The sequence below is a fragment of the Ovis aries genome, chromosome 23 (assembly GCF_016772045.2).
Source record: "Ovis aries strain OAR_USU_Benz2616 breed Rambouillet chromosome 23, ARS-UI_Ramb_v3.0, whole genome shotgun sequence".
Lineage (NCBI taxonomy): Eukaryota > Metazoa > Chordata > Mammalia > Artiodactyla > Bovidae > Ovis > Ovis aries.
The window spans coordinates 5,249,714-5,270,800 of record NC_056076.1 but is presented as its reverse complement, the minus strand read 5'-3'; the positions used below and the strand labels follow the sequence as shown (position 1 = coordinate 5,270,800).

Sequence of the window (21,087 nt, the reverse complement as noted above, 5' to 3'; positions counted from 1 at the left end):
ATTGTCTGTGTTCAGGTAGAAAAAAAAAGTCTTACTCTTAACTTACCATGTCTACACACACACACACACACACGTTTACAGCCACCAATACCAAGCTGCTGGTTTGGGGTTTCTACTCGGATGGAACCGCACTGTGGATTGTGTCCTGTGATGAACACAGCAGCAACGCCGGTGGCACGGGAGCCTTACCCTCCCTCTATCCTGTGAGATTCCCAAGACAGATCTTCTTAGCCTGCCTTTTACTCGATGACTTCTGACGCTATTTGCCTCCAGTCCCCCGCCCTCCCCTCAACCGCACGCGAACCGCACACTCGTGAAGCGACACTCGAGGTCTATCTACACTCTCCGGAAGAGTTGAGGCTGGCACTCGCGCTACCCTCGAGCGTGGCGTTCAGGTGGCTCACACACGACCCACCGGAGGGGCGACACGGGCCCGCTGGGCTCCAGAAGCCCCTGAAACGACCGTTCCTTCTCCTCCCCGGAGCTGTCGAACCGGCTCTCTCCCCACCTTCCGCCTGAGACCTCCCTGGGACCCGCTCCCCGTCCCCTGCCGCACGTGCGCGTCCCCACCGGGCACTCGGCACCCTCCACCCCCCGACGCCCCGGCGCACGGCGAGGCTGTTTTCCTCGGCCGACACTCAGCTCCAGGGACCACCGCCGCGCGCCGCCCCCACGCCGGGTCGAGGATGCTGCAATACAGAAAGTTTACATCTGCCCCAGACTCGCGGGGACTGCGGGGTCCGGCGAGGGCGCGGCGGGGGCCAGGCTGTCCCCGCGCGCTCGGCCACGAGGGGAGGGAGGCGGGGAGGAGGGTCCCCCGGGCGGCCCGGCGTGGCGGGAAGAGGTACTCACTGTGAAACAAACTGCGTCCATAGATCATGTCTGTTCCTTACACCAGAGGCTCCAGGCTCCACTAATTCCATTTAGAGACGGGAAGACTTCCAGTGGTCAGGGAGAGGACGGAGTCGAGAGAGGGTTGAGAGGTGCAAACCGGGAACAGATGAAGAGCGGGGGGAGAGCGAGGCGGGGGGAAAGCCGGCGATCCGAGCCCACACAGCAGCAAGATCCGAGTCCGCGCGTCCTCCGCCCCGGGCTCGCGCTCGCACCCGCTCGCCCTCTCACCGCCGCGAAGCCGGCAGCATCCTGGCCGTGACGCTCGCCTCACGCCCGGGCGCCGGGCGCCTCCATCCGCGCCGCCGGCGGCTGCTCCCGCCCCCTCTGCATCACCGCCGCCGCTGCCGCGGCGGGCAGGAGGGCGCGCGGGCGGCGGCGGGCGCGGGGCGAGCCCTGGGGCGCTCCGGCCGGGGCCGGGCAGGGGCTGGGGCCGCGCGGCGCGGCGAGGCGGGGGCAGGTCCGGACCGACGGCAGCGACGGAGCGCGCGGCGGCGGCGGCGGCTGGAGGGGGGCTCGCTCAGTCCCCGGTTTCATACACCACGAGCAGCAGGTCGGAGCAGCCCTCCTCGGTCCAGCCCTTGGGGATCGTCCGCTGAGGCATTGAAGACAGGAGGAGGAAGGGGTCCGTCATCGGCTCGCCGGGCTCCGCGCCACCTCTGCGATCTTGCGGAGAGAGGAGCGGGTGGGTGGGCGTCTGGGAGGAGGGCTGCAGGGTGGTGGCGGAGAGACCGGGGTGGCGGGGGGCGGGCGGGAGGCGGGGACGGGAACGGGGCGGGGAGGGAGCGGGAAGATGGCAGAGTTACCAAGTGGGCGCCTGAGTCATAGCCCGGGGCGGCGTGACCCTCCGGGAAGCCCGCGGCCCGCGTGCAGCCGCGCAGCTCCTCTCGGCCGGCGCCCCCGGGGCTGGTGCGAGGCCGAAAGGGGCGGCGGCGGCGGCTGCAAGGACATCACACCCGCTCCGATCCTGGGGGTGGGGCGAGGGGGAGAGGGGCGAGGACCAGGCTGGGAGCCGTCACTCCGCCAGCCCGGGCAAAGGGGGCCAGAGGGCGCCGGGCAAATCCGGAGCTGGAGACTCGTGCCGGCTAAAAAGGCGAGGGGGGAGGAGGGGCCAGCACGTGAAAATCCCTCTCGGGGTTCACATGTTCACTTTTGAAAAACGCCTAGAAACTGCGATCGAGCTGTCCCCCGCGCCCCACAGTCCATCTGGCTAGAGGAAGCGGGTCCCGTCTCCCTTCAGGGGTGACGACTTAGCCATATACTCCGGGCTCAGGCTGGGAGACCAGGCAGGGGCGCGCCGGAGGCGAAGGCAACATTAAAAGTTTCGCATTTTATCGCCTGGCCTGACTCGGAGGTCGCCCCAGACAAACCGCTCGGGTAGAGGCACGGGCTTCTACCGCATTTCTTTCGCCCTCCCCAAGATATTTTTTAAAACCCCAAGGCAAACACCGATCACCTCCCACCCTACCCCAAAATGGACAGACGCACGCTCGCGCAGCGCGTTAAACTCGGAGAGGGGAGGGAAAAAAGAGTTGCTGGGGAAACAACCCCGAAAGAAAAAAAAAAAAAATCCAGCTTCTAAAATGAGAATAAATGAATATGGAGAACCGTAAACACTAGGCGGCCGAAGCAGGGCTGGAGCGCGTGGAGCGGGGTGTCCCTGCCTGGACGCTGCGGTAACCCCCCACCCCCGGGCTGCGTCCCGCCCTCGGGGCTCTGCGCACTCAGCCCGCGCCTACCCGCCGCCGGCCGCACCTCGCGGCCCCGAGGACGCCGTCGACCCCCAGTCCCCGCCTCGGCGGCCCCAGACCCCAGCGCGCCCAGCCGCAGCCCCCGACTCCACCGCTGGGACTGGGAGTTGGGCGGGGGTGGGGTGGGGATTCCGGCGGAGAGGAGGCAGGCGTAGCAAGAATTCGAGGAGGTAGAAAGCTGAGGGGCGCTGCGCCGCCGAGACTAGGTCACCTTAAAAGGCAGAGAGGAAAGAGCCGGGCGCGCGGACCCGCGGCCGGGCCGCCCCCTCCTGGCACCTGCTGCTGTAGCGCCGGGCCGCCCACGGGCGTGCGCGCGCGCGGGGGACGCGGGATGCTCGCAGCCGCCCTGCCCTCAGGTTCCCAGCAAAGCAGCGGCGAGAGGGTGGAGGTCTTCCTGCCAGTAATCTGAGATGAGGGATAATGAGGTGACCCCGAGGCTCGAGAGGATCCCCCAGCTCCGGAAGCAACCGCCAAGACTCCTTCCTCCCAGCTTTTGGCTCTTTGATACCGGGCAGCTGCAAGTCCTCGACCGTGGTGGGGTAAAGTGATGACAGAGAGAGGGCTGTGTGTGTGTGTGTGTTTCGGTCCATTTAGTGAAAAGTGGGTAGATGGGGCAGGGTGGGAAGGAGAGCTAGAGCAATAGAAGGTGAACGCCAGACTGGGTGAAAAGGAAAGGGGGAAGGGAGAGAGAGAGACCTAGAGGCAGAGATAAGAGAACGCAGAGGCAGAGAGACCGCGCGCCCGCCGAGGGCCAACTCCATCCGAAGGCGTGCCTGCGAAAGGAGCTGTGAGCTGGAGAGATGAACCGAAGTGAGCCGATGGGTGGAGAGTCGGAGAAGTATCTCGGAAAACTGGTATGTATCTGCCCACGTTTCTGCTCCTAAAAGGAAAGGTTCAAAGTGGGAAATAGTTAGCAGGTCCGCATGCGGTTCTTGTGCCAGCGAGGGGTGTGTGCTTGCGTGTGTGTGTGTGTGTGTGTGTGTGTTGAGGTGGGGGCTGAGTGGATGGAAGTGAAGTCAAGGAAGACTTGAGCAGTTAGTAGATGGTGAATAGATGCCAAAGAGAACAGGTCATCTATGGGTGAAGGAGAGCCATTTAAAAACGGCCAAAGACGTATAAGTTGATAGTAGAATGTTGACACATTAAAGATTGGATGGTAATTATTTTTTGCATCCAAAAATATTATTTATGAAAGTGACTTTTGGGGGTAAAAATCGTTCAATGAAACAGTGGCAACGTTAAAATTTTTTTTAAGGGAAATCTATTTCTCAACAGCAGTTTAAGGTAAGAAGAAGAAAAGTTGGTCTTTGCTAAATCCATCCACTCAAATATGTCTAACAATCCCCCACCCCCAGTTTGCTTTCCCAGGACACAGGTCTTTGTAACTTAGCTAAGGATGGGGGCACTGAAATACTGCTAGACCAGTGTGTGGGCCTTGCATTGGAAGCGGGTATCCAGGCCAGAGGGCAAAGAGGAGGGTCACCCAAGCCTTTTGTCCACGTGGTAATTAGTCTCCTACTGGCCGGCATGTCTGTCTTTGGGATTAGATTCTCAGAAATAGGGGCCTCTTTGATCTCTGACTACCCCTGCCTTCTGGGCTGTGCCTGGGGCTGAAGCATTGTTGTTCAGTCACTCAGTAGTGTTCAACTCTGCAAACCCATGGACTGTAGCAAACTAGGCTCCTCTGTCCTCCACTGTCTCGCAGTTTACTCAAATTCATGTCCATTGAGTCAGTGATGCTCCCTAACCACCTCATCCTCTGCTGCCTCCTTCTCCTCATGCCTTGGATCTTTCCCAGCATCAGGGTCTTTTCCAATGAGAAGGGTTGTACTTCTACTCACACCTCAGTGTCCAAGTTCTGAGCCTGCATATCTTGAACTGGTAGAGAAGCTCCATGAGAGAGGCGCTCGGGTCCTTTCTTCCTTCTTCACTCCCCAAGAGAGAGTCAGGCAGCTGCTAAGGCTTTTTGCTCCACCCCCTAAATTCTTCTAGGTTATGGCTGCAACTTTTCCCTTGAAGATTTCATTCATTTTTCTGCACACAGACATGCACAAGTCCTATTAACCATCCACCACTTGCTTGCTTGGCAACCTGCCTTTTCCCTTTTGAGTCATGAACCACCACTTGCTGAGTAATGCTACCTCACTGATGGGGACCCATGATTTTTTTACTTTGTGAGAAAAAGCAGCATATGGGAAAAGTTAAGCTTCTCCAAGGGAAGGTTTTGCACACACATGGCCAGATTTCAAGATATGATTATTTTGAAAGAGAAAGCTTATAAACAGATAGCTTTGACAAGTTCAATGTGCTGTCCTAGAAAGAGGGAGTTTTGTCACAGTTCTCCAAAGTTAGCATTGAAATATAAACTACTTATAGGATAGAAGGTGGAATTAATGCCCTTTGAGCCCAATCAAAGTGTCATTGTTTTCCTTTGAACAGTACACCCTATAACAATGATTGATAAGAAGGAATTCTAAAACCCTAAAAAGAATTGGGGGTTTCCATGGTGGCTTAGTGGTAAAGAGTCCCTCTGCCAGTGCAGAAGGCAATGGTTCAACCTGTGGGTCGGAAAGATGCCCTGGAGGAAGGCACAGCAACCCACCGCAGTATTCTTGCCTGGAGAATCCCATGGACAGAGGAGCCTGGCGGGCTACAGTCCATGGGGCCGCAGGTGGATTGGACACGACTTAGTGACTAAACAACAATAACAAAAAGAATGGATGTAGGACACTTGTTCTTCTGATTCAAAAGAAAGTATTTATCTACATACATGTGGTTCTCTATAGAAACTAATAAAGCTCCAGGTCTACTAGGGATCTTTTGTCAATTCATCTGAACTATTGACATCTTCTTCAAGGTTTTTTATTTAAATGGCTAAAATAGGTGGTGTTAAAAAAAATGACTATAATCAATAGCGCTTCCAATACATTCTGTATTAGTCTCTTGAACATCTCCTAACATATTTTAAAGTTCTGTTTCTTCCATTTATTAACTCAATATACAGGTCATAATGTCAGTTTATCAAAAACAAGTCATAAATAATTGCTGCCAGACAGTGGAATTTTTTAAAATGATCTGCAGTATTCTGGTATGAAACTGAGTTTAAGCAGTATTGATAAAGTCATTTTTTTCAATCTATAAATGTATCCTGACAGGTAGAAAATCTGCATTAAACAGAAGACAGGTAAAACCTTTAAAATCTTACATTTAAGCCAGATAGGATATGTTATGAAAATAGATAAAATAAAATATTATTTTCTTCCTAGTATGAATATGTTGTATTATAGCATAAGAATATTAGCTTCTTGTGGGTAAGAGCTTACACAGGACTGTATTATTCAGCCAATTTTCACCTGTACTTAAAGATACGTAGTTATTATCCATCTTTCATGTTGAGAACTGGTTTTCCTTGTAGGACTATGTGCTAAGTCGCTCCAGTCATGTCCAACTCTTTGCAACCTGTCCATGGGATTTTCCAGGCAATAATACTGGAGTGGGTTGCCATGCCTTTCCTCATCTTGTTTCATATTTAATGGTAATTGTCCTCCAGCAAAAATGTATTATCATGTCTGGAGAAATGTGAGGGGAAAACAAAAGTCCATTACCTACCGAACTATACCAGGTACACTTTAGAAAAACTTTATTATTTTTCTGCTGGTTCATTTTTAATTGACAGCGGCTTAGAAACAAGAAGATTTGTTAGTAACCACTGGCCTAATGAAATTGCTAGTAGCCTGTAAACCAGCATAAACTAAGGGAACTTTTCTAAGTATATGGACTGAGATTGAGATGTTCATTGTTCTTTACCCACTCACTGTTATTTTAGGGGAGAAAACAACCCTCATCAGGGGTTTAAAAAGGATTTGGTCATATTTAGATAATGTACGTTAAGGTGAAGAATAAACCTACATATTCCATGTCAAAATATCTGTTAATGACTATAAGCAAGACTACTTATAATTGCCAAGTTAGATATGTTAATGGTACTTATGGGTGCCAAAGATAATTTTTATCTTTAAGTATATAAAGTAATAGCATTACTTAAGTTTACTTCTTTCAGCTATTTTAAGGCATATCATGTTATTATTACCATAATTTATTGGATATTATGTGGATGATTTGGAAAATTGATAAAAGATAAAACTGTCTTGTTGAAAATAACTCTGAATGTTAAATTAGGACAATGCTTAGATCTGACTCATGACATAATTCAACTTCATGATTCTTAGGAAAGAAACAAGCTTTAGTGCATGGAAATAAATTAACAAATAGCGTAATAGCAAAGTCATCTATCTATGTATCTATTTGTTTCTTTGACTTTCCCTTTTCTGTTATACTCAATATGTTGCAAGGAAATGTCCCACATGTTTTCATTTCCTTTTGCAAGACAAAAAGAGAAATTTAAAATAGCTCTTTCGCCCATTTTTAGGGCAGACAAGTTTGTAAAAAAGGACAGTTTCAGGAAGGAGCGATACTGCAGCAGAATTTGTGCCAAGCAGTTACACTTACTTTTTTGTTTTTAATCAAGAGATGATGTCATCAGTGCTTTTTAGTAAATGTATCATTTAAAATAATATTCTTCAAAATAGTTTTCTAATGACACACACAGTTAATTTTTATAAATTTCTCTGGGAAAATAAAGGATTAATTACAGTTGTTACAAGCTTATATGACACAGTACTCTGAGCACAGTGGGTTTTTGTCAAAGAAACAAACAGATAAGTAAAGAGAAAATAGTTCTCATATATGCATAGAATAGAAATTTGAAGATTTATTTTAAAATGTGTGTCCTTTAGGTTTTTGTGTTTGATGACTGTAATGTGGGAGACCTGCCTTGGTATGATAGGAACTAGATGTTCTCATAAGGTCAGATCATGAGAACCAAGTTAATATGAGTTAAAATCACAGAGGACTAAGTTACAATTATTTTTATTTGTAACTAAAGCACAGCATAGTTCTTTTGCTTCAAAAGTTTATAAGCTGATGCTTTCAAGTAATGTATTTTGTTAAGTCCAATTCTAGATAATTTTTGTTTCACTTAAAAATCATTATTGGACCACAGTTTACTGGCATTCTTAAATGTCAGCAATTTATTAATCTGAAAGAACAACTGATAATTCACGATGATCTCCTCCATCCTCAGCTACCCCTAGATACTATGCTGGGAATATCTGCACCATTTTACCATTTCATTTGTACTAACGTATAGTTTTCCATCACGGTCAGTATTTTTACAGCATCAGTTATGAGTATGTAGGATTTGGAATGGAGTGGATTTTCTGACTTCTGTGAGTGTTGAGTTTGAAATCCTCTGTCTTATCCCATCCTATCATTTTAGAATGAAAAAAAAAAGAAAAAATAGACCAGAAGAAGCGATTTCCACAATACCACTTCATTTGTAACATAATGACTGATGAAATCTAGATCTCCTAATTCACAGCCTGGGAGAAAAGTAGGAAGAAAAAAAAAAAAACTTGTTACTCAATTTGGATTTTTTTCACCTGAGTTTAAAGGAAAGCCCTAATATTTTTCTGCATTTTTTTTCACTAATCACGTCCAGCCAGGATATGTATACCTCCAGAGCCACTGGTGAATGTAATAAGTATATCCATGAAAGTGAAAGTGTTAGTTGCTCAGTGATGTCTGACTGTGACCCCATGGACTGTAGTAGCCCGTCAGGCTCCTCTGTCCACGGGATTCTCCTGGCAAGAATACTGGAGTGGGTGGTCATTCCTTACTCCAGGGGAGCTTCCTGACCCAGGGATCGAACCCAGGTCTCCTGCACTGCAGGCAGATTCTTTACCTTCTGAGCCACGAGGGAAGCCCAAAGTTCTTTAAAAAAAGAAAAACAAAACCAAACATTTTCTTCAGTTCAGTTCAGTTCAGTCGCTCAGTCGTGTCCGACTCCTGCAACCCCATGAATTGCAAAGCAATTAAAGAAAATAGCAAGTGAATTTTAAGAGAAAGCTCAGAGAACAGAAACTCCTTGACATATAGAAGGTAATTGTCATGTTGTTACAAATTCTTACTGAAATAGATGAGTAATTACACACACACACACATGCACTCAACATAAGGGGAGACAAGGTGAGCAGACATGGGCAGTTTGTTAAACTTTCCAGCATTGTATAATGCATGTCAACATTTCTTCTGCCTCTGATAACAATTCCTGCATTATCTTCTCAGCTCCCCGTAACAGTCTGCTTAAGGACCTTTCAGCTTCCAACTTCTGCTCAGCACCAAAGCCAATGACACTTGCTGTAGCTTTTTTTTTTTTTCTTGCCGAGTAGCATATTGCTGCAAGACCATTAATAAGATTTCAAGAAGGTGCCTTGGTTGTGCTCCCTGAGGTACCAGTGGATGGGACCAGAACTGAGGATCAACTTCCAAGACAACTGCTTTCTTCCCATGTCCGATGCCTCGGGGTCCCTCGTCCTCTCTTTCACTCTTCCACTCTTAAACAGTGATGCTTGACGCCCTGGTGCTTTTCCCGTGGCCTGGACTTCCACAGCATGGCAATATCAGGTTGTTTATACATCTGACAGTGGTTTCTTGATGTATGAGTGACAGGGAATAGAAACCGTAAGGCCAGTGAAAGTGTCCGCTTCAGCTAGCACATGATCGTTTTGGTCGTATTCCACTGAGCAGAGCAATTGCAAAGTCCACTCAGACACAAGGGAACAGAGAAGTGGAATTTATTATCTGTGGCAAAGTGACATAGTCGCATTGCAGACCACATATGTTGTGAAGGCTGTCTCTAAAAAGCATGATCTCTCATCTTTGAAATTGAAATGAGTGCTTCTTTGTAGGTTCTTTTGTGTTTTAAAACCAAGGAATAAAGAGAATACCAGTGGTACAATTTAGTAGGTACATAAATTGTATCTTTTATATAATATTGATTTTATTAAAATATATTTGTTACTATAATGTTATTATTCATTACTGTGACAGGGTACTGTATCGGTTTACAGTTTTTTCTCATTTAAAGATACATTAATGTAATTTGTGTGTGTGTGTTAGTCACTCAGTTATGTCTGACTCTTTGCAACCCCATGGACTGTAGCCTGCCAGGTTCCTCTGTCCATGGAGTTCTCCATGCAAGAATACTGGAGTGGGTTGCCATTTCCTACTAGGGATCTTCCCCACCCGGGGATTGAACCCTGGTCTCCTGCTTTGCAGGCAGATTCTTTAACCATCTGAGCTACCAGGGAAGCCCTTAATGTAATTTATAAAGATCAATACTTTCTTTTTCTTCTTTGTACTGTAATATTAGTGATATAGTAATATGTTAACACTTTAATAAAGTCTCTGAATTTCTTTTTTAAAAACTTAAAAATATGATCTCTCAGACCTTTTCTGTTACTAGCTCTGGGCTGGCAAGCATCAGGGTGAGTGTGAGGCTGAAAGCAATATAAAGGGAGACCAGAGGTATGCTACTCTGGGGCAAAAGATGCCCAATCCAGTTTGTGCAATGTTTGTTAAGCAAATAGCATCAAAGCAAATAAATATCATGAAAAAGATGCTGTTATATATTTACAGAAAAAGGAAACATGGCAAGTTGATATAATGTTTCTGAACATATGTGTAGCTAAAATTTAGCCTCAGATTAACATTTTTTTAAAAAAAGGAAATAATGAAAAAATAGAGAAATATATGAAATATTCATTGCAGTTGAAGATTTTTAACACAGTCCCCTAAGAAACGGACTGATTAAATACATTTTAAATTAGCGGGACATCCCTGGTGGTCCAGTGTCTGGGACTCACTGCTCCGGATGCAGGGGGCCTCATTAATCCCTGGTCAGGGAGCTAGACCCCACGTGCTACAAGTAAGACCCTACAGTGAGGACCAAGGATCCAGCATGCCACAACCAGACCCAGCACAGCCAAATAAATAAATGCGCAGATATTTTAAAAATAAATGAAGAAAACTAGCAAAACCTGGGAACATATGTAGGTAAGATCAATTTTTTTTAGTGTAAGCAAGAATTTAATTCAACATACCAAAATGAGTTTCCTCCTCATTTTAAACTCCTATTAAACATTTATTAAATACAAATATATGCAAAACACAAAACTGGTAAATTCAACCAATAAACATACAAAACTAATATCAGAATAAAATAATATATCCTTCTGAAGTCATCATTCTTGCTCTAACAAGTCAACTAGCATTCTTGAAAATTGGGTATGCTAAAAATATCTTTCTTTTCACTCTTGAATTTAAGTGATAGGTTACAAGCTTTTAAATTTCAGTTTCCAAGTGTTTTTCTCTTTAATACTGACAACATAGCTCTGCTGGCTATTTAGTGCCCCATGTTTCTTTTCAGAAAATTCTTGTCAGTGTAATTCTTATTTTCTGAGGTCTGTGTTGGTTGTTTTCTTTTCCATTTCTTCATAATCTTTAAAAAAGTCTGTTGCAGTTGATTTTATTAAATGTTACCATTGTGATTCTAGCTGCTTATTTTTTCCAAAATATTCTGTTTGGTATTCGTATGTGTTTTTGGTTTGAGATCTATAACATTCTTTGTTATTATTAACACAAGATATTTGTTTTGGTTTGAGATCTATAACATTCTTTGTCATTATTAACACAAGATATTTCTTTCCATTTTTTCTTATTATCCTCCCCGTCTTTCATTCTGAGATGTGTGCCTAACCTTACATGTATTCTTCACATCCAAGAGTTTGTTTCCTGATAACTTCTGGATAGTGTTTCAACACTGACTGTTTCAATACTCTCATTTTATTTAACATCTTAGGAATGAACATTTTTTGTATCCAGTATTTCTAATGTATTCTTCTTCAGTTAAACTTATTAATTGCTGTAAAATAAGTCAACTCAAAACTTCATGGCTTAAAACAATAATTAGTTTATTTGCTCATGATTTTGTGGGTCACCAGTTTGGGCTGGGTTCAGCTGGATAGTTTTCCTGCTGTTCTGGTCTGGGTCATTTATTCAGGAGTCATCACTTGGTGGCTAAATTAGTGTCAGATGGCCTAAGATTATCACATGCAGATTCCTTGCATCCTTTCAGAGTGCTTATACAGCAATTGTGACATTTTTTTGTTATCCCTTGGGACTAGTAGCTTCTTGATATGATGCTTATGTAAAGAAAGAATAGCACTTTAAGTCCTAGCTTGCTCTTTTCCACCTGAAATTAGGCAATGGGAGTTTGGAGTGTGCCTTGGGTCAGAGAAACTCTAATGTTTTCCTTCTGAGTTAGCCATTCCCCAGACCTTGCCCCATCTCATAACAGCCCTGCCCTAAGTATTATTCTTTAAAAAAAAAAAAAAAAAAGAAATGATTTTTACCTGGAGGATAATTGCTTTACACTGTCGTGTTTTTTTCTGCCACTCATCACCAGGAATCATGCCCTCTCCATCTGGAACCCCCATCCCACCCCTCTAAGTTGTCACAAAACAGCAGGCTTCGAATTCGAGTCTCCTGTGTCTCCTGCATTGGCAGGAAGATCTTTACTGCTGAGCCACCAGGAAGACTTAGCTAACAGTTAGTGCTTGCTTTAGGTGTCCTTGTCAAGCCATCAAATTCTGAGTTACAGGGAAGTTCCTCCATATCAAAAATGTCTTCTTGATATTTGTATTTTGTCCTCAGCATGGCACCTGCTCACTAATTCCCAGGGTCTACTAATAATTATGTCCTTTTCAAAATAACAACAGAATTTTTTCCCATCAGGACATGGCTCTCCTTGTTATTGGTTGAGAATCAATGAACGGGGTTTAGGAGCTGAGTTTTATATCATAAGTGGTTGTGTATTTTCAATTTAGAAAGTAATTATCTTCCTGTATTTGAGCAAATGTTAGAGCTTGAGGTTAGGCTGAGTTCAGAAATAAAGAAGCAGAGCTCATCATCTTTTTGTGCATTGAGCACCGTCTGTTACATTTACCCCAGTTAGTTGTTCACTTTTGTCACAGAAAACAGTTCTGTTTCCAAGTCTGAATGAGGTATTCCTCAAAACATTCATGTAGCTACCATGAGGATTCCAACGGAAAACTCACACTCAAGCAACAAGAAAAAGATTTTTAACAGATGCTATAGCTGTAGAAGCCTAAAATATGTATTAGAAATGATTCCAGAGAGTTCAGAAGGGCAGTCAAACTAATGCCAAATATATCACTTGTGCAAATTTGTGGTCATGACAATCATCTTAGTGAAAAGAGATCTATGTTTTTTGTTTGTTTTCGAAGTTTATCCCAAATGATTTTTATATGACAAAGTCCTCTAGGAAAGAGCAATCCTTTTATATAAAGCTTCTTCTTTTTGAGTGCTTGTTTTCCTTTTCAAGAATGTTCTGTATTGAATAGAGTAGTTTTGCAAAGGAGTGAGAGAAGAAGGGGCTTCCCAGGTGGCACTAGTGATAAAGAAGCTGCCTGCCAAAGCAAGAGACAGATTAAGAGACTAGGGTGAAATTCTTGGGTTGGGAAGATCCTCTTTAGGAGGAAATGGCAACCCACTCCAGTATTCTTGCCTGGAGAATCCCATGGGCAGAGGAGCCTGACGGGCTACAGTCCATAGGGTTGCAATGAATCATATACAGCTGAAGCGGTGTAGCACACACCCACACATGCATGAGAGAAGGTCAGATTGATTCATGAAGAATCAACGTGTTTTCCTAAAGTAACACTCCTTACACAGCCACTGGATACTCTGCACATCCAAGACCATCTTCTGCCGCTGCTGCTAAGTCGCCTTAGTCATGTCCGACTCCGTGCGACCCCATAGACGGCAGCCCACCAGGCTCCCCCGTCCCTGGGATCCTCCAGGCAAGAACACTGGAGTGGGTTGCCATTTCCTTCTCCTAGGTACTAATACTGATGGTATAGATTACTTTCAAAAAGACTAAAATGATTATAATTTTGATTCCCCAAAATAGGAAAAAAGTGCTCAATAATAAAATACACTAGATAAATAGACAGATGATAGATAGAGAAAGAAAAAACGAATATTCATATGTTGGACTATAATACCTTATTTTACCTAACTGGAATATACTTTCAAGAACCACCTTGTCCATTTTTTTGAAATGAAGGATTTGCCTTTCCTTAGAAAATCTAAATATTTCAAAGATGAAACATATTGTTTTTGTTACCCTTAGCAATAAGGATTTTTTATAATCTATTCTTGGTATATAGTTTTGACTCATTTTTAAAATTTTAGGCACAGAACTTGGGATTCATAACCGCATACAGATGGATAGAGGTGCTTGAAAAGAAAACCTCCTCTTGTGGAATACCAAATATAAAATTAAAACCTATTACTGTAAGGATAATGTGGATTAAACAATGAAATGTGGAAATTAGTTTTCAGAGATTATTCAAATATAACATTTACACTTTCCTTAAATAATATAAAATATATAAATATATTTGTCCATTTCTGCCTCCAAGGGTAGAGAGTGATTTAAGGTCAGTAACTAATGCATTAAATTCTACAGCCAAAGTGACTGGTCAGTGATGAACACTTGACCAAATCAAGCAAATGATATACTGACATTATTTCTGTCAAATGTTCAAGGAGAGTCCACTGAGGCAGGTATTGGCATAAAATAGGAGCCAAATGGATGCTTATCTTAAGGCTTTATAAATATGGCTAAGTGATCTATTGAGTATTATTTAAACCTATTGGACTACTCAGTAATGCTAATTTTATGGTAATATACTTTGCATATTTTCTTACAAAGGATGTTATGCTATAGGATGCATAAGGCATATATACTATGGAATAGTACAGATAGACTAGGAAAGAAGCATCCAGAGTTTGGGGGCATGGATAGCCTCCAGAAAGGAAAAAATGAGCCTGGGGATGTTTAGGACCCTCAGAAAAAGCCAATTCTCTATTTCCTCAGAGAAAAGCAGAACAGAAACAAATTATTTCATATTATTTGAGCTTCTGGATTAAATTGCGCCTAAAGTACTACTCCTGTGTTTTTCAGTTTTATGAGTCGATGAGTTCAGTTTTGCCAAAGTCAGTTTGCATTGATTTATTGTCGTTTGCACAGGAAAAGAGCTATAATTGATACAACACAATTTAGAGTAATTTTATCTGACAAAACCTTATTCCAATCAGATGGACAGCAGGTATAGGAGCACAGAATCCAAACTCTTCAGGTTTTGTCCTGAGTAGAATTTGAAAATGGAGAATATAGGTCATCAGCTGACCATTGGTTGTGCGTCATATCTGCCCCAAACAAACCCAGTTTTTCTGGGTTTGAATTGATTGAACTTGTTTTTTTAATTGTAGCTTTTTAAAAATCCACATAACATGAAATTTACCCTATCAACAAATTTATAGGTGTACAGTACAGTGTAATTTATATGCACATTGTTGTAAAGTAGACCTCTAGAATTTTTCATCTTGTGTGACTGAAATTCTGTATCATTGAACAACAACTCATCTCTTCTTCCTCCCAACCCCCCGGCAACAACAATGCTACTCTCTGCTTCTATGAGATTGACAACTGTAGATACATTTTGTAAATGGAATTATGCAGTATGTCCTCCTTTGTGTAACATGACATCCTCAAGGTTTGTCTACATTTACATACGGCATGCGTTTTTCCTTAGGCTGACTGATATTCCATTGTTTGTAAAATCACATGTTATTTTTTACACATTCATCTATCCATGGGCATTTAGGTTGTTTCTACCTGTTAGCTATTGTGAATAATGCAGCAGTGAAAATGGGCATGCGTGTACTTCTGTGAGGTCTTGATTTCGCTTCTTTCAGATAAATACCCAGAAGTAGGATTGCTGGATTGTATGGTGCTGTGCTTAGTCACTCAGTAGGGTCTGACTCTTTGTGACCCCACGGACTATAGCCCACCGGGCTCCTCTGTCCATGGGAGTCTCCAGGCAAAGATACTGGAGTGAGTTGCCCCTCCAGGAGATCTTCCCAATCCAGGGATTAAACCCAGGTCTCTTGCATTTCAGGAGGATTCTTTACAGCCTGAGCCACCAGGGAGCACAAGAAAACTGGAGTGGGCAGCCTGTCCCTTCCCCAGTGGATCTTTTCAACCCAGGAATCGAACAGGGGTCTCCGGCTTTGCAGGTAGGTTTGTTACCAGCTGATCTACCAGGGAAGTTTATATTGTAAACTTATATGGTAAGTTTATATGGTAAACTTATATGGCAAGATTATATGGTAGTTCACTTTTAATTTTGAGAGGCAAGCCTGCACTGTTTTCAGTAGAGGCTGCACCATTTGAAATTCCCATCAGTAGTATAAGGATTCCAATTTCTCCACATCCTCGCTTTCTTTAAATATATATTGACTATCCTCACAGGTGTGAGGTGATATCTCAGTGTGGTTTTGATTTACATTTCAGCACCCCACTCCAGTACTCTTGCCTGGAAAATCCCATGGATGGAGGAGCCTGGTGGGCTGCAGTCCATGGGGTCACTAGGAGTTGGACACGACTGAGCGACTTCACTTTCACTTTTCACTTTCATACATTGGAATAGGAAATGGCAACCCACTCAACTGTTCTTGCCTGGAGAATCCCAGGGACAGGGGAGCCTGGTGGGCTGCTGTCTCTGGGGTCACACAGGGTCAGACACGAATAAAGCGACTTAGCAGCAGCAGTAGCAGCAGCAATAATTTTTAAAAAGAAGAGACATCATTTTGTCAACAAAGGTCTGTCTAGTCAAGGCTATGGTTTTTCCAATGGTCATGTATGGATGTGAGAGTTGGACCATAAAGAAGGCTGAGTGCTAAAGAACTGATGCTTTTAAACTATGGTGTTGGAGAAGACTCTTGAGAGTCCCTTGGACTGCAAGGAGATCCAACCAGTCCATCCTAAAGGAGATCAGTCCTGGGTGTTCATTGGGAGGACTGATGTTGAAGCTGCAACTCCACTACTTTGGCCACCTGATGCAAAGAGCTGACTCATTGGAAAAGACCCTGATGCTGGGAAAGATTGAGGGCAGGAGGAGAAGGGGACGACAGAAGATGCGATGACTGGATAGCATCACCGACTCAATGGACATGGGTTTGGGTGGACTCCAGGAGTTGGTGATGGACAGAGAGGCCTGGCATGCTGTGGTTTATAGGATCGCAGAGTCGGACATGAATGAGCGACTGAAGTGAACTGAACTGAATAATTAGTGAGGTTAAACATCTATTTATATATCTATTGACCATCTATTTTAAGAGTAAGACCCAACTTTGGAAAAATAAAATAATCAAAATATTATTTAGATAAATACAAAAAGATTTATATAATTTGCTTATTTTAAGAAATAAAACATCATCACTATGTTTTAGTTGGTTATTGATGAATAACTGTTTTGTTTTATTGGAAAAGTCAATAGTGAGTTATAAAATAATCCATTATTTTTAAAATTCTGATTTCAGCCTAGAAGCAAATCCACAGAAATTATAAGCATTATCATAAAAATCTCCATAACTGAGAATGTATAAAGAGATGATTTCATGGTCGTTTTGATCATAAGGGAGCAAGCTTATGGTTAAAGTTAATAATCTGAAGATGATGATATGGGATATTGAGAGAAACTGGTTGTTGATGAAATCACTGGGCATCTGAAATTACCTCCAGAATTTTTAGTAGGTGAATAATGCATTCCATTTTTAAGTTTTGTTTTTCAATAAAATATACAACAGTTTTTCTCTAGTACACACTGAAATTTAGCTTCTGATTATGCAGCTTTTGAAATTGTGTCTAGATTTGTTTGAATTAGACTTCTGCATTTGTGAGGAAAAAACATTTCATGAATATTGACGTCTTGAAGAAGTACCCCATGATATGCACAGAGAAAGAAAGGATTAGGCATTAAGAACATAAAACATCAGGTGCATAATTTACGGCTAGTAGTGCCAGAAGTCACATCACCTTCATCCCACTCCTTTTCCCTAACTTAGTTTCAAGAATGATCAAATAGTAAAAATATTCTTTTGAATAAAGTCTTTGCCACAGGTTGTGTGTTGCAGAGACTTGCTGAGAGAGGAAACAGGTGGCTGGAGAAACAGAGCAGGTGGAGGAGAAGGAGGTGGTACCTACCAGTCAAGACTAAAGCAGGCTTGCGGTATTCACAGGGATGTGTCCTTGAGAAACATGGGTGGGAAGAGGACAAGCTGCAAGGCACTCCCCCCACCCTTTGCTTTATATTCCATCTCAGATTGTGTACTTCTTTCTGTGCCGTGATACTTTCTTCTTTTCTCATTCGAGGTTGGTGGTTTTGCTTATCTCAGATATGTTTAAGCTATAGGAAAGCGAAGAGGAGCAGATGAACTTATTTTCATCTATTGCTCTCTCTTACTGTTACCTAAAGACAATTTCTCATATCAGATGAGAAGGTGAATGATGAGACTGAGTATCTCATTTCACAGATGAAGAAGAAACCATGCATGGATTGCATGGGTATGTGGTGCTAATGTCTATGTATCAGTTCCATTGTTTATGTACAATCATTGATCTGTTATACCAAGCCTTGGACAGTACAAACCTTGGACCAGTGATATTACTAACCCATGGTAAGAACTTGGCTTTAGGAAAAGGAAAGACAGAAAATGGCTATTTTCTGTATTATTTCCAAGCCAAATTTTGTTCAGAAAGGCAAATCTAAGGAAAAACAAAAATTAACTCATGATTGAAAACTTGATATAACAGTAGATAATTCTTAATTTGAAAGACTATGTTTCTAGAGTTGACATTGGACCAACAGTGATATTCTGAGCTTATCCTGAAAAAATAAAATTTTCCCAAACATACATGAAGATGGATAAAAATAGAATAATCCTAAACAAATTTTAATATGGAATGACCATCTCAACTTCTTTGACTCTTCGCCTTTTCTCTCCAAGGCAGTAGTTTTTTCAACCTTTAGCTTTTCATTTTGGTCATTAAATCCATATCTCCAGAGTTACTTAGACTGCTGTATATTGGATTCTCGAAGTTAGACACTACGTAATCAAAGATTTAACTACTTTGAAGAGCTAAAGATTTAACTACTTTTCGGCACACTTTCTCCTGTACTTCATCCTTTGGTGAGACTTACAGTCTATTTTTTATTATGCTATATTATATACTATATTATAGTTTTCATTCCAACCCCAAAGAAAGGCAATGCCAAAAAATGCTCAAACTACTGCACAATTGCACTCATCTCACATGCTTGTAAAGTAATGCTCAAAATTCTTCAAGCCAGGCTTCAGCAGTATGTGAACCATGAAATTCCAGATTTTCAAGCTGGTTTTAGAAAAGGCAGAGGAACCAGAGATCAAATTGCCAGCATCCACTGGATCACTGAAAAAGCAAGAGAGCTCCAGAAAAACATCTATTTCTGCTTTATTGACTATGCGAAAGCCTTTGACTGTGTGGATCATGATAAACTGTGGAAAATTTTGAAAGAGATGGGAATACCAGACCACCTGGCCTGCCTCTTGAGAAACCTATATGCAGGTCAGGACGCAACAGTTAGAACTGAACATGGAACAACAGACTGGTTCCAAATGGGAAAAGGAGTACATCAAGGCTGTCTATTGTCACCCTACTTATTTAACTTCTATGCAGAGTACATCATGAGAAACGCTGGGCTGGAAGAAGCACAAGCTGGAATCAAGATTGATGGGAGAAATATCAATAACCTCAGATATGCAGATGACACCATCCTTATGGCAGAAAGTGAAGAGGAGCTAAAAAGCCTCTTGATGAGAGTGAAAGAGGAGAGTGAAAAAGTTGGCTTTAAAGTTCAACATTCAGAAAACGAAGATCATGGCATCTGGTCCCATCACTTCATGGGAAATATATGGGGAAACAGTCTCAGACTTTATTTTTTTGGGCTCCAAAATCACTGCAGATGGTGACTGCAGCCATGAAATTAAAAGACGCTTACTCCTTGGAAGAAAAGTTATAACCAACCTAGACGACATATTAAAAAGCAGAGGCATTACTTTGCCAACAAAGGTCCGTCTAGTCAAGGATATGGTTTTTCCAGTGGTCATGTATGGATGCGAGAGTTGGACTGTGAATAAAGCTGAGCACCGAAGAACTGATGATTTGAACTGTGGCGTTGGAGAAGACTTGAGAGTCCCTTGGATTGCAAGGAGTTCCAACCAGTCCATTCTGAAGGAGATCAACCCTGGGATTTCTTTAGAAGGATTGATGCTAAAGCTGAAACTCCAGTACTTTGGCCACCTCATGTGAAGAGTTGATTCATTGGAAAAGACTCTGATGCTGGGAGGGATTGGGGGCAGGAGGAAAAGGGGATGACAGAGGATGAGATGGGTGGATGGCATCACTGACTCGATGGACGTGAGTTTGAGTGAACTCTGGAAGATGGTGATGGACAGGGAGGCCTGGCGTGCTGAGATTCATGGGGTTGCAAAGAGTCAGACATGACTGAGTGACTGATCTCTTCTCTGATCTGATGATCTATTTATTTAAGCAACTAATATTTACTGTGTGAAACAATATTATCATGGAAGTAATGTTTCACTGCAAAGTCAAATAGTGTACCATGGTTATGTGTCTTTCACCTAGAATTTTTTTGTCTTCATTAGAGTTTCTGACTTTTTTTTTTGAATGTTCCCTACATAATAAAATTACTTTTCCTTTGAAAAGTTTAATTTAGTAAGTGTTCTGGGGGAACCTTTTTATTCCCTTGATTTTCTAACCTGAGTGTGGTCTATTTAGCAGCTTTTTCTTTTATTCACCTTACTTGGAACTTTAAGCAAGCTTCAAGTTGGAAGCTTCCTCATACACTTATTTACCCTAGTTTATTTCATGTTTTTAAGAATAATCTGAGTTAAAGGTTATAGGAAATGAGGTACTTTTATAAGACATTTCCACTGTCAGATTTGCTTAAGAACGAATGGAAACAAGCCAGATACAATTGTGCTGTGAGATAACTGAACTCAGGACTGTGGATGGCCCTTCCACCACTCGCTATGTTCAGCTTCTACTGGCAGAAAAAGAAGCTTAGACAGCCACCAGTCGGCCTTTACTCGAACAGTAATGGCAGTTCTGCTCTGATTTTGTGCTATAGCAGTTAGCATTGTGCATGCTTGCATGCTCAGTTTCTCCAGTCGTTGTCTGACTCTGTGCTACCCTGCAGACTGGAGCCTGCCAGGCTCCTCTGTCCATGGCACTCTCCAGGCAAGAACATTGGAGTGGGTTGCCATGGGCCCTCCAGGGGATCTTCCCAACCGAAGGATCGAAAATGTTCCTTTATATCTCTAGCACTGGCAGGCAGGTTCTTTACCATGAGTGCCACCTGGGAAGCCTGCAGTTCGTTTCAGTTCAGTCTCTCAGTCATGGTCATCTCTTTGTGACCTCATGAACTGCAGCATGCTAGGCTTCCCTGCCCATCATCAACTCCTGGTGCTTGCTCAAACTCATGACCATTGAGTTGGTGATGCCATACAACCATGTCATCCTCTGTTGTCCCCTTCTCCTCCTGCCTTCAAT

General features: G+C 43.1%; 1 protein-coding gene and 1 long non-coding RNA gene across 7 annotated transcripts in view; one reads left to right on the top strand and one right to left on the bottom strand.

Annotated features, from left to right (window-relative positions):
• The window catches only part of NETO1 (neuropilin and tolloid like 1), a 117,247-nt gene extending 116,005 nt beyond the window's left edge, over positions 1 to 1,242 (bottom strand). For all 5 annotated transcript variants that reach the window (XM_042239212.2, XM_042239213.2, XM_004020399.5 and 2 more), the window contains exon 1: positions 853 to 1,242. In XM_042239212.2, the coding sequence (XP_042095146.1) occupies positions 853 to 880 (28 nt within the window). In that variant the 5' untranslated portion in view covers positions 881 to 1,242. The remainder of the gene's footprint in view (positions 1 to 852) is intronic.
• Positions 1,243 to 2,996: 1,754 nt separating this feature from the next.
• LOC132658517 (uncharacterized) overlaps positions 2,997 to 21,087 on the top strand; it is a 32,917-nt gene continuing 14,826 nt past the window's right edge. For both annotated transcript variants that reach the window (XR_009598274.1, XR_009598275.1), the window contains exons 1-2: positions 2,997 to 3,496; positions 15,593 to 15,710. This is a non-coding gene — a long non-coding RNA (uncharacterized LOC132658517). The remainder of the gene's footprint in view (positions 3,497 to 15,592; positions 15,711 to 21,087) is intronic.